General features: G+C 60.2%; 2 protein-coding genes across 2 annotated transcripts in view; both read right to left on the minus strand.

The window, feature by feature from the left end:
* GRHL1 (grainyhead-like 1 (Drosophila)) overlaps positions 1-11,504 on the minus strand; it is a 43,194-nt gene extending 31,690 nt beyond the window's left edge. The window contains exons 1-6 of the mRNA XM_012727367.1: positions 11,130-11,504; positions 10,578-10,632; positions 9,896-10,092; positions 6,459-6,532; positions 6,332-6,414; positions 4,665-4,737 (exon numbers count right to left, since the gene is read on the minus strand). Of these exons, the coding sequence (XP_012582821.1) occupies positions 4,665-4,737; positions 6,332-6,414; positions 6,459-6,532; positions 9,896-10,092; positions 10,578-10,632; positions 11,130-11,504 (857 nt within the window). The remainder of the gene's footprint in view (positions 1-4,664; positions 4,738-6,331; positions 6,415-6,458; positions 6,533-9,895; positions 10,093-10,577; positions 10,633-11,129) is intronic.
* A 959-nt stretch (positions 11,505-12,463) lies between these two features.
* TAF1B (TATA box binding protein (TBP)-associated factor, RNA polymerase I, B, 63kDa) overlaps positions 12,464-13,461 on the minus strand; it is a 78,850-nt gene continuing 77,852 nt past the window's right edge. The window contains exon 16 of the mRNA XM_004686077.2: positions 12,464-12,894. Within this exon, the coding sequence (XP_004686134.2) occupies positions 12,690-12,894 (205 nt within the window). The 3' untranslated portion in view covers positions 12,464-12,689. The remainder of the gene's footprint in view (positions 12,895-13,461) is intronic.

Genomic DNA, 13,461 nt, shown 5'->3' on the forward strand with positions numbered 1-13,461 from the left:
CAGAGCCGCCTTCCGACCCTCCCCGGGAACGGAGCCCCCACGCCGACAGCCACACCGCGCGGGCGCCGGCCATCGCCGCGGGGCTGCCCGGGCACAGCCCCTCCTGCCTGCTCCCCCTCACCTGCCAGCGCCTCGACCCTGCTCGTGCCCCCATCAGCCCTCATCCCTGTGTCCACTTCCCTGGACAGCCACCCCAGATCCTGCTGTTTCCCGACGTGGCCCTCCTCGCCCGGCCCACTGCAGCCTGGCCTCGCCCCTCCAGCTCCTCCCGGGCATGGTGCCCACTGTGTCACAGACAGGGGACTTCTAACCCGTGGTTGGCGCCCTGCGCCCAGGCTGGGCACCCGCAGAGCCCTCGGCCAGCTATCTGAGGTGCCTGCATCCCAAGGGCCCACCCTTCCGGACCCCCATCTGCCTCCCCGCTCTCAGACACCCCATCTGGGCTCCAACTTCCCCCTCCCAAACTGCCCCCACTGCTGCGGGAGAGCTGTCACCCCTTACCACCCCACCGCTCTCCCAGCTGGCATTCATTTTCACCCTGTGCCCCCCACCCCAGCACCCTTCCTGAGCCCTCCCAGGGTCTGCTCATCCCCTCAAGAAAGGCCAGAGAACCCTCCTGTCCTAGATGCTGGGGTCACTCAGGGAACAGAGTGGGCAGAATTCTCTGCCTTCCTCCTGCATCTGGGGACATCAGATCATAAAGTGAATTAAATGGCTGTGAGAAAGTAGCAAGTTCCCGGAGAAAAGCAAGGGAGAGCTGGGGGTGGGAGCACCGGGTGGAGAGAGGAGACTGGGGGACCAGCGGAGAGGAGCTGGGCTGGGGGCCCGGCAGAGGGGGTGGGGAAGCCGGGGTGGAGGAGGGCAGTGACATGGCTGTAAAGTAGTCAGGCTGCTGGGGGTTGGGAGACAAAGGTGGGCGCAGGGAGGCAAGCCAAAGACTCAGGAGGTCGTGCACTCGTGGGGAGGGACTGAGCGCCCGACCTGCTCTGGAGCCAGAGCAGGCAGAATCCGCGACAGTCGGCGCAGGCGTGTGAGAAGAGGGTCACTCAAGACAGCGCCCAGCTTCCCGGTGACACCCGCAAGGGCAGCCGCCCCTGGTGGGGGTGGGGAGACGGCAGGTGTGGGCAGGGGAGGGTGGGAGACCTTTTGGGGCGCAGTTTGCTGTTGTTCCTAGTGACCTCCACAGCTGTGCTGGGGTGTTGGCTGAGGCTGGAGTCCGGGCACAGCCTGGCTAAGCAGACCCTGGGCTCAGCAGCGCAGAGAGGGCTGGACGAGCTGCAAGGCGGTGAGGGCCGGCCCTGCCCAGCCCTGGGCCTCCCCACAGCGAGGCTGAGATTGGGCTCCAGCAGAGGGAGGGGCCCCTGAGGCAGGAGAGCCGCATGTGACCCGGTGCGCTGGCCCCGCCAGACGGGGTCGGCGACGGAGCCACTGGGCCTTTGTTCAGTGCCAGCCCAGCTCCCGCGCCCTGTCCAGCGCCCGGGGACCCCGGTGGCAGCCACAGGCCTGTCTGTGCCCTGACCCTGGTACGCCCCGGGCCCCGGAGCCCGTTCTCATTCTCTAGCTCCTTATTGTCACCAGACTATATGTTTTAATGAATCAGTTCAGGGCAAACAGCCTCACACGCAGGCCTGCTGGAGGCCCCCACACAGTAAGCTGGGGACAGTGAGTAACTACCCCGCCCTGAGGGCGCAGCGGGCAGCGAGGTTCGGGGCCTCCCGGGGCCAGGGAGCACACTGCGCCTGTTCTCAACCCCGAGCACAGCCCTGCTTAGCGCGAATCCCAGCGCGCTCCAAGGCAGAAGCTAAAACTAGGTCTGTGAGCTGTTGGCAACATCTTGGTTCTTCACTTTTTGAGTTTTTTTTTAATAATAAAAATAATACATATTCATACCTTTAAAAAGCAGGGAGAAAAAAAGGAAAGAAAGAATGGGAGAAAAGGGACAAGAGCGACCCTGAGTCGCGGATGGCCCTGGGACCGGCTCTGGGCCGGGGCACAGGCGCGTGCTGTCTCCTCACACCAGGATGCCGCCCTGCCGTGCGCTTCTTCCAACCCAGGGGCGCCCACCTGCTGGCGTTGGGGCGAGGACCGCTGCGTGCTGTTAGGGTGGGGCGCGGACGCTCCAGCCCGTCGGGCACAGGCACGAGCATTCTGGAAGACACAGCTCGGCACTCTGCACACCTGACCGGGCGTAGCCAGAGGACAGCGGCCCGGCAGAGCGGCTGTGGAAAGGCACGTAGTGGCCACAGCCGTCGGGGCTGGACAAGCCGTGCTCTGGTCCTGTCCGGCTGCTCCAGGGTGCCGGCCCGCCACCGGCCAGAGCGAGCCTCGCTCCGCGGCGGGTCAGGTGAGGAGCAGGGCTCACCTCTTCCCTGGCATTTTTTGTCATGACAGATGAGGTGTGGCCGCTTCGTTTGCTCGGCAATAAATCTCCTTTTTAGGCTCAAGGATGGGTAGTGTGGTTTTTGAGGGGAGGAGGGTCTTTAGCCTGGGCTGCAGAGAAAGGAATGACTTTTAGGGCCCTCTCCCTGACACCTGGGGGTTCCAGCAGATGGGTGGAAGTAAAAGCACGAGGGGCTGGGCTCGCGAGACCTGGGTCTGGCTGGGCTGCTCTCCTGAGCAACTGGGTCATCTCAGTGGCGTCATTTCTCTGCAGGCCTCAGTGGCAGGAGAAGACGGCCCTGGTCACCTGGTCCCCTGCCCCTGGGCCCCCCAAAACTTTAGGAAAGGTCTCGGAGTGGTTCTGGTCGTACAGACCCAGACTGAGAAACTCAGGTCCCAGCTCCGTAAGCCTGGCGTTCGGGCTCCTTCTCCATCCGCACCCAGCATCTACCTCCAAATTTAGATCCAAGCTAAAGCCCGCAGCACTCTGGACCCCTCCCGTGAGTCCACCCCTTCACGTGACCCCCGCCTCCTCAGCTCTCTTCACTGAGCCGCCGACATGCCCTGAGCGGGACCTGGAGCGGCTGACGTCAGGCCGGCAGGCCTGGGTTCAAGCCCCAGATCTGTCTCCTGGTTTTACCTTCCGCACCGATTTCACTGCGGGCGGGTGGTCTTCAGTGAGATGCGGTAACGCGGGTTTGCAGGGTCACCGAGAAGCTCACACCAGCCGGCAGAGACTCCCAGGGCTGCTCCCCTGCGCGAGGCCAGGCAGGCAGCGGCCGGCCCGGCTCCTCCGGGGGCGCCTGTTCGCCAGGTGACCTCACCACACCTGGCAGCGGGTGCGGCCCCACCCTGACGAAACAGCCTGTGGGAAGGGACATCCCCAGGCCTCGCCAGAGTGCGGCAGGCCTCAGCGCAGAGGTGGGAGTCGTCCACTCCGGGGAGACGGGTGTGGACGAGGGCGTGTCTCCTGCCTGCCTCCCGCTGCGACCTGGGCAGCTCCTACCGCCCAGCCTCAGCGTCCTCCAGTCGCCAAGGCGGCTTGGCGGTGAGGAGGTGTCTCCAACAGGCACACGGTTGGAGCTCAGCAGCTCCGAAACACCCCCGCTGTTTTTCTCACTGTAGTATAACCACTGAAGCGACAGAAACCACACACACACACACACACACACACACACACACACACACACACACACACCCCTACCTACATATATATACATATTTATTTTTTAAAAGCCTCGATCGCCCAGCACAAGGGAAACACAGGACAGAGAACCAACCCTGGCTGGGATCCCAGACGGCGCTGCCATTACGCTCCTTGTGGCAGAATTCAGGGTTCTCTGGATCACAGCGCGCCCCATGGGCCCTGTAAGCGATAGAGCAATCAGGGCCAAGCGGCCAGAGAAGGGGCAAGGCCCAGGGCGGCCAGGCGATGGCCAAGCTCGCTGCCAGTTCGGGACTGAGCCCCCTCTTGTTTCCGAGCCCCCGAGCCCTTCCAGGGTGGCTGTCAGAGCAGGCCAGCCTGTGGTCCAGGCAGAGTGCCGGGACCCACCACTGTGCCCAGACGGTGGCTGGCTGGGGCTCCCTGGTGACTTGCCTGCCTGGTGGCATCTGAGCTGCTGAGCTGAGATGCAGACTCAGCCTCGGCCTCTCTGTGCCTCCCCCCTCCAGTCTCTCTAAATGCCCTGGGGGTGTGGATAGGAGACGGCAGTCCTGCCAGGCTGCCCACTGGCCCCGGGCGCGGCTTCTGGGATCCCTGGCACTTTCACGCTCTCCCCTGCCTCCGAGTGGGGCTGGGGACACCAGGTTGCTGTCACCTCTCGCTGGTGCCTGGAGCCCAAATTCTGGCGGCCTCCCTAGTGATCGGTCACCTCAGCTGAGGCTGGCAGCGGGCACCCCGCTGCCAGCAAGGCCTGCCGAGGACCCCTGGGCTTCAGCCCCTGCAAGCCGCCCCTCTGTGACGAAGGCTACCTGGGCTGGCGCAGAGCCGTCCGCAGGAAACGCCCCAACGGGCCCAGCGGGCTGGCTCTGTGACCTTTGTATATTTCACTCCTGGGAGAAAAGATGGCGAGCAGAGAAGCGTCTTCTTTGTAAAATAATGTCATTTAACATGGTAGCGTCTGGTACATTTTCATAGGACAGAAACATTAGTGTCTCCTTCCAGGGAGGAAAGCACAAAGACACTTCCCTCATGCCCAGAGGTGACAGGTCATCCGCTGGTTTTTCTAGCTTCTCCCCTCCTGCCTCCCCACGTACTTCTCTGCCTGAAGTACGTCTGGTCTCACCTTTGCCTCTTTCTAAAGCGTGGCACGGTAGGCTCCAAGATCTGGAAGTTTGTGTTACTGCTGTTGGTGAATACTAGAAAAGGTGGGAGGGAACCTTCAAGAGGTTTCTGCAAGAAGCTTCCAGAGAGCAGAAGCTTGGAGACAGGCCCTGGAGTGGAGGCCCAGCCACAGGGCGGGGGAGGCCAGCAGCCTGGTCAGGACTGGAGCTGAGGAGGCGTTGGAGGTGCCTCAGGCCTCTTGGTGCATTTAACAGCAGCACCCCGGCACCACAAAGGGCCAGGGGCTGCCCTGGGGCCTCCTGGAGCCACCTAGGCTGAAATGTAGTCCAGGGGACTTGTCTGGCCAGAGGAGGCCCCGGTGCTGGGCGCTTGCTCCATCCCCACACTGCAGAGCAGAGGTGGCTGAAGATGAGCTTCTGGGGGCCGGGAGCTGGGGAATAGGCAGCGGAAACTCGTTGTGCAAACCTCCCTGTCACAAAGGAGATGAGATGCATCAGACGCCCCCATACGCCCCTTGGGCCTGCAGCATGATTTGCTCTTGATCTTCTCTCCATAGAGCGCAGGTTTCCCAAGCGCAGAGGCTCCTCCCCAGCCCCCGGGGTTAAGGCCCAGGTGTCCTGCAGCTCCGGCCAGCGGCCAGCCGCTTGGTCAGGACACCCGGCACCTTGGCAGAAATGGTGTAAACCCCACAGGGCGTGTGCCTTTGGGATGAGGACACAAGCCTGGGGCGAGGAGGGGAAAGTAGAGGAGAAGGCAGGAGGAGGGTGATAAAGGAGGATAAAGGTCCTGCTGCCAGGGGGCGTGGCCCAGAGCTGGCTGTGCAAAGGCCCTGGGGCCGGAGCCAGGCAGGGTCCCGCCTGGGTGCAGGGAGCGGACAGGACAGGAGGGTGGGCGAGCACGCTGGTGCCGAGCCAGTGAGGGGCCTGGCCAAGGCCTTGGACCCTCTCAGTGCTACTTGGTCTCTTTTTGGAAAAAAACGGGCAGAGGAAGGACTCATGCTTGGAGAAGGGAGAGGCTTTGCTGCCCACGCACAGGGCAATCGGGCCCGCGGCGATGGCCGGGAGGTGCCGGGTGGGCCGGGGCTGAGAGACAGGCAGGGAGGCGCAGGTGATTTCTGGCCTGGACCTGAAGGCCACGCTGCTGCTGTGACCAGAGACGGGACAGGGAGGGCAGGCAGGCCGGGGAGCCTGTGGGGGAGCCCACTCTGCTCATTAGCACTGATGTTTAGTCAGGGAGCAGCGGGGGTCCTGAGCTCTGAGCTGACTCCCCGGGGTGAGGCCTTTGAGAGGACAAGCCAGGGGCTGGGCCAGACTGCCCCGGTCAGAGCTTCCCGCGTCCGTTTGTGAGCGAACACAGGGCCGTCCCCGCAGGAACAGAGGCACACACGCAAGCGAAGGGCTCGGGAGCTCCCTGGCGCCTCCTAAGCTCCTCACAGACTCTGATACATAAGGTCGTAGCTCTGCAGGGCCAAAGTCCTGCCCATCTCTTCCTGTGGCCTCAGCAGCTCTTCAGTTTGAATCGAAGCAGACAGCCGAGTCCGGTCATTGAATTCACGGCCTTGCGGTCACCGGTAAGAAAGTAGAAAACTCTTTGCAAGTTCCCCTCTTTTATCATCATTACTTTGTTCAAAGATATTTACCGACCACTGATGGAACACGGGCTCTCTACCTGGGGCCAGAGAAGCGGCCGGGCGTCGCGTCCCGCGAGAAGTGCCCAGGCGGGACTTGCGCCCCTTCAGACGGCTCAGGCGCCTGCCCACAGAGGGGCGGATCAGAGCCGGAGCCTCAATCCACACAGGGGATGCTGCTCCGTCACAGAAGAGATGATCTCGCCATTGCCGCAGCAAGGATGGCCCTTGGAGGAATCACACTGAAATAAGAGAACAACACACCACGCGATTTCAAGCACCAATGGAATATTCAAGAATGCAAACCAACCCTTAGACCCTGCCACGACAGCTTCCTGAGGGGCAGAGGGGTGGGGACACAGAGTGGTGCTGGGGACTGGACTCTTGGTGGTGGGTGACGGGCAGTTACTGGGGTGAGAAACCCCAAACGGAGGCCCTTGAAACGGCGTCACCTCAGGTAAGGATGTGCCGTCAGCCTGGAGGAACTGCAGATCAGAGCACCCCCGGCCAGCGGAGGGACTCGGGTTTTGGTCAGAGAATGGAGGAAGGCAAGGGGCCGCAGGCGGGGGGGAGGCAGGTGGGCGCGTGGAGGGACGCGGGTGCCAGGCGGGTGGACCCAGGCTCTGGGGCCCCCACCCGCCGACCTCAGTGAGGAGGCGCCGAGGGGCTGCTCTGGCCCGTGCGGATCCCTGGCGGCGGCAGGAGAGGCTATGGCTGGAACGTGGGGGGCCCGGGGGCCAGCGGCCCCCGCCATGGGTGGGGCAGGTGAAGGCCGTCAGCTGGCAGTGGGAGAGGACAGCCAAGTAGGTGACCCTTGAAAAACACCCGGAGGTGGGCCCTCCCTGGTGGCGCAACGGGTTAGGACGCAGCACTGCAAGTTGGAACAGCCGCTTCCGTGAGAGTTCGATCCCCGCCTGCCCCCAGAGGTGACCCACAGGGCGCGGCAGCCCTCCCCTGACCCACCCGCTGCTCCCCTCAGCAGTGGACCTCGTCAGTTGCTCCCAGCTCTGTCTCTGGTGCATCCTCTCACCACCCCCGCACCTCTGGCCTGTACCCCAGCTCTGTATGCATGAATAAATAAATCTTAAAAACAAACAAAAAAACACGTGGAGGAGGGGAGTTCCAGGGAGACTTTTACTTTGGAATGAATTTCTAAGGAGAAAAAGGTAAAAATAAGTCATCGTGTTATGAATTAGTTACTGATCCTCTTGCACAGTCCAGACAACTTTTTCCCTACTTTTAACTTCTGCTTTTAGAGACCACCTTCTCCATTCGAGGTACTGTTTACCTTAACCACTTAACTTGGATCAATGCAGACAAGGGGGACAGAGGCAATGACACTGAAGTGGTATTCCGCCTTAAAATTCCTTTGGAAGTACGTGTGGGTCACCCAGTGCAACACAAATATCCATCAAACATGTACTAATTGTCCCAGGAGGAAATAATTGTTTCAGAAATTCCAGGTTCTTTAATTTATAAAGTCAATAGAGTCAGCCCTTTGAAAGCTCTTCTGTCCTAGTGTGATCAGGTAGGTCTGGTACCGAAGTCACTTTGTGCTTTAAATACTTCACAAGGGCACAGAACAAGAGAACATACCCTAAGAGCTTCTCGAAGCATTTGCGAGAGACTTAATACTGTGTGAATTTTCACTCAGCCCTCAAGAGCAGAGGCATTTGAAGTGGAAAAAAAGTCGCTGGCTACACACTCAAGATAAAAGTGCACACTTATAACAATCTGCAGCATATAATGACTCACAGGACCTTTACGGGGAATTCACTTGGGGAATTCTAGTCACGGTTTTCCTTAAGACACACATAGCGTCTCTCTCCTCTGTGCACTCTCCGTGCAAATACAGGGCACAATTAATGCTACTTCCCCCCCCAGGTGGCTTTGTGTACATAAGGGGGGAAATGCCAAAGTGGTAACACAGAAGTACAAGTGACTCCAGCCCCCTGCTGCTCGGGCCCTGGGGTCCCCTTCCTAGGGGTTCCAGAAGGTCTGAGAGGCAATGCCGAGCCTGTGGTGCCTGGAGAGGATGCTTCCCGGCATCGCTCGCCTCCGTCACCCCTCCCTTCCCGCGGGGATGGCTGAGCCCCTGCAGGGCGCTGGGCCTGGCTCTGGAAGACCCACCCTCTCCTTCTGGTCTGACCCAGGCCTCACACTGTCTAAAGAAAAGGACCCTTTTTTTTAAGGATTAAAAAAAAAGACTCTGAAACCTAACATAGCTATATTCAAAATGTATAAGACATTCCTGTAGATCAGTGAAATACTGAGCCAATGTGCTATGCTCCCTGGGAAAAACTCTCATTGTAAATTTACTGATCATAAAACACAGTTTTTAAAAACCTGAAGTTTTTTTTTTTTATAATACAATAGTTTATTTTTACATCATTTGGTGCCTTTTTCCATCTCAGTTGTAACCCCGTGGGCTGCGTTTCATGCTTTGAGGATCCAAATCTGCTACGAACCCGACCAGAAACACGAAGTCCCAGCGCTGTCAGGGCCGCGAGGTCTGCGGCCGGAGCTCAAACTAGCGCCAGCCGCTCTTTCCCAGGGGACGGCTGTGCCCGCCCCGGTATCTGGTTTCCCACCTGACAGTGGTTCCTGGATCTGAACCACGTGACCTCTCGGGCTTTACTCCCCTCGGTGGTCACCGCCACGGGGACACACATCTCACGGCAGCGGGAAGGGGTCTAATTGAAAAAATGTGCTAACAGAGAGCCCACCCAAGTCACCTCGGTGGCAACAGAGCGCGCTCGTCTCCTGAGGAGACCGAGGCCCGACCCTGCTCCCGGCCGGCAGCCCACGAACGGCCCCTGGGAACGGCGCCTGGCTGCCCACGCACGCCCAGGAGCTGGTCTCTTCCTCCTGCGCTCCCTGTGCTTCCGTGGCGCGTCCGGCGTGGCGCGTCCGGCGTGGCGCCTGGTCTCCTTGTGCCGGTCTCATGACTGTGCCCGTGCAGAAATAGCCAAGGCAAGATTCAGCCGAGGCAGGGCAGAGGCCCCCTCCCGGCGCCCAAACGGGGTGACTGCAGCGGAGAAGAGGCCCCAGCGCCTGGCCGCGGGGAGTCAGAGCGCCTGTCTGGGGCGTGTCGAGGCCCGCGGGTGGGCCCAGCCGGGCCTTCCTCACGGCCAAGGCGGGAGCCGTGGGGACGAGCAGCGGGTTCAGGCTCTGCGTGCCTTCAGCAGCACCAGCACAGCCACGCCGCACGGGGCTGGACCCCCCCGACGGCAGAGGGCTGCTCCCCCGCCTCCCTTGGGCCCAGAGGCCCTCTGGGGAAGCAACGGAGAAACAGCCCCAGTGGGACCCTGAACTCCCGGGGCGTCTCTCCCTCTTCACTGCCCTCTACCCTCCCTGGCCCGCAGAGGGCTGAGGGGCGGATGAAGGCCGGCGCAGTTTGCAAGCCTGGTGTGAGGCTGCAGTCGGACCCTGCTAAGTCCGTCAGGGTAGAGGCAGCTAAGTCGGGTGGGACGGGACCACACAGCGGCTTGCCCCAGACTGCGGGTGCGTCTGGGCAGGGCTCAGGTGTCCAGCTGTAAAACGGGCTCACAGGCCCAGTCGTGGCGACAGCGCGAGGACAAGCCGACCGTCACCCGTCAGCTTACCCCGCTGTCACTCCGACGGCGGCAGGTAACTGCACGCAACCAGGCCCCGGCCACCGCTTCGCAGCGGCAGGGGCACACCGCGGTGCCGGCCCAGGGGCAGCAAGAGGCACTGGTGATCCAGCGTGGCCCCAGCTCGGCAAATCCTGAGGGCTCGGTCTCCCGAACGGAGGTAGATGACCAGCAGCAGCATTTAGGGGCTGTTTCGTGTTAACACATCACGTCGTCACCCGTTAGACGATATGAGACCGTGAAGTAGAGACCCAAGGCCAGTTCTGACACTGTCCTCTCCCTGCCCACACAGTCCCGCCTCCATCACCCGTTCCCAGGACCCGGACTGCGCTCAGACAACAGCCTTGACCCCTGGGTGCTCGTGAAACGCCCCGCACTCCCCGCCAGCAAGCGCAGGCAGCGCCGGCCCATCTCATTGAGAAACTTCTCCCCGTTACAGGGCAGGGGAGGGGCACCCCTGAACCTCCAAACCTGCCTGGTCTAAAAGGCTCTGCCATCGCTGCATCAAGACAAAACATGCAAGACCTTTCATGGAAAGGAGCTTTAATGTGGCGGTGTGCCATACAGCAAACACAAAGAATCTGGTTTCTAAATCAAACCCCCAGTGACCCGTCCCCTCGCGGGTAAAGGTCCACCCAAAGGGCCTGGCCCAGAGCAGGGCCCGAAAGCTCACCACAGTCTAAAGCCACTTCCTCGGGCCAGGACTCATAGAAGAGGGTCAGAAATGGCTAGAGGAAAAAAGCAACATGAAAACCAAGATAAAAGCTGCCAGGTCACCTCCCCCGGGGCCCCCATGCTTGTGTCCCCCAGTCCAGGACCAAGAAGCAAGTCAAAGCTTCTTCACATGCTCCCTGCGCCCCTCAGGTCTCCTCCTGGCTCCATCCTGCTCCTTCCTCCTCAGTCTGTCCAGATTCTTTTCCTTGCCCAGCTCCACCCTCCTCTGGATGGGACAGGGACCCTGAAACCTCTCCTTTGCCTGGGACCCACTTACAACCTGAGACTCGAGACTGGAGCCTTTGCCGCAAGCCCCTTCCTCCCTGGGTTAGCCTGCATGGGGCTGTGGCGCCCGTCCTGTGGCCACGGGGAGCAGAGCGTGCAGAGCCGGGGCGTGGGGGTCGCAGGGGGCCCCTGCACCAAGTCGGGGACGACCCCCCAAATTCTCGCCAGAAAGCCTCCCATCTCACAGGGGCTCCCCCAGACACGCGCCACCTCAACTCCGCGTCACTTTCTTTTGAAGCTGTCCTGATAGACGCCGGTTCTCACACGGCAGTGTCAGGATCACTCGGAAGGGCCGCTGCACCTGGGAGGGCGGGGGCGGCCTGGGCCAGGTCCCCCCGTACTTCAGGCCCCGCTCAGGTCCCTTCACCAAACCCCCCATCAGGACCCAGCTGGGCCTGTTCACCGCCTGCCTGCGCAAGTACTCGATCAGCCTCACGGTCCTGCCGGAAACAGCTCGCCCATCCTCCCGTCCCAGAAGGCTGGCCTGCCTGGCTCTCACTCTCCGCGCGTGACCAGATGGCCCGCGGGGGCAGTGCGCTCGCTTGGGTGATGAGAATGCGACTACACAAGGCTGTCTGCCGCCTCTGCGGTCAGGAGCCATGGTTCGGCCCTGCCCGTTAGGCCAGGGTGGGGACTTTCCGTCTTTCCTCACAAGCTGGGCGCATAGGAGCCCATTAAAACAGCCACGTCTGGGCAATTGCTATCTTCACTTTTTAGAGCACTTTGTCAAATTCTCACCCCCACAGCCCTCCCCCATCCATCCGTGCACCCCGCACTTAAACTCGTCCGGGCCAGATCATTGACCACCCCCGCTGCCAAGCGCCATCGCTTGCCCGAACTATACCGTGGTCTCCTGGGGTCCTTGCAATGTCTCCGGAGTCTGCTCACCACAGAGCAAGGGATCCCTCTCCTGACAAAGGCTGGACCCCATCATTCTTTGGCTCAGAATTTCCAGTGCTTTCCTGTGGCACAGCAGGGTGACAGCCAGCACTTAGCTCGGCCTTGAAGGTGCTCCCCTCCCTTCTCCACAGCGCCCTGAAATGGCGCCACTCCATGAAGCCATCAAGCACACGCCTGCCTCAGGGCCTAGGCAGCCCCCTGCCTGGAGCGATCTCCCCCAGGGGGCTACATGGCTGGTTCCTCTGACCATTCTTCCTTCAAGCTGGCCTCTAGATGACACGTCACTGCGCCCGAGTAAAATGGCGCACGCGTCACTTGCCCCTTGCCCTGCCCCTTCGTCATGGCGCTACACGGCCAGTGATTCTCTGTCCACCATGTGCTGCCAGTGTCTTGTCCCAGTTGCCATGTTTCTGGGTCACTGCATCCCCCACTTCCACCTCCTGGCTTCGGGTGAGCCACGTGGTTCCACTCCGAGAGCATCAGAGTGTTCACACCTGCTTCCTTCTAGTACTTTACTATACGTGTACAGAAAAGATGACAAAGTCTAGATCTCTGACCCGGCTGGGATATACCCTGGGACATAAAGGCCAAGGAAGTGATCTAGTGTAAAAATCTAATCTACCTTTAAAAGAAATAAATCAAATTTCTGGAGACCGTTTATAGAACTTGTTTTAATTTTCACAAATGACATTTCTATTACAAAAATCCAAGGAAAGTCATTCCCTTTCCAGCCTACACTTTTAGGCATACTCGACACATACATGTGTTTACGCGCACATACATGTAATACAAATCCACTCGCCACAGCTCTCTGGGATGGCACATAAAAATAGGACATTACTGTCAGTTCACAATCTTTTCCTGGGAAATTTTCTATTTCACTTTTTCAACACTTTTTCACTTTTCTGGATCTTGAAGATTTTTTTTTCTTTTTGCTGTATTTTGCTTTAAAAAGCCTCTTCTCAATTAAGCTCACTTCTTCATGGAGAAAAGAGGCCTTTATTCTTAGCAGGAAGGAGAAGAGACTTAGTACGAACTGGTAACTCAGAGAGAAGTTGGACTCTTCATAGGTCGTCACATGTCTGCAATAGCTGGAAGGCAAAGACAAGGAAGATGTGAATCTGGGAATGACCGTTAGGAATGCGGCCCCGCCCCACGCGGGCAGCGGAGTCCGGCTTCACAGCAGCCGCGGGCCGGGGCGCGGAGCCCTGGGAGCCGTCGCCGGACAGGGGCAACATCTAGCGCTGCCGGCGGCCACTCCAGGCTCGGGGGCCCCAGGCCAGGCCTCACCACTCCTAGCTCACAGCGGCTTCCACTGGGGTGGGGGGAAGCTCCTGTCATGGCCCAGGCAAACACAGGCAGACGGGATTCTGGATATGTGTTCTTGAAAAGAATTCCCCCCCCCCCAAATCAGATACCAGACTCGATCATGTTGCTTGCAACCCCATGGGGATTATGGAAAGAAAAGCTGACAAGCAGCTTCACTGGGGGCAGCAGAACCTGCAGACGGTCACATCTCTAGCTCCCAGGCCCCAGCTATCCCAGGACAGATGTCTCCCAGGGGACAGGGGGGCAGGGCAGCGGCGTCCCTGCTGTCCCGGCAGGGGCCGGACTGGGGGTTTGCAGGACACAGGCAGACAAGCAAATGGTGGGGGGTG

The sequence above is a fragment of the Condylura cristata genome, unplaced genomic scaffold, assembly GCF_000260355.1.
Source record: "Condylura cristata isolate star-nosed mole 26May11 unplaced genomic scaffold, ConCri1.0 scaffold00020, whole genome shotgun sequence".
NCBI lineage: Eukaryota > Metazoa > Chordata > Mammalia > Eulipotyphla > Talpidae > Condylura > Condylura cristata.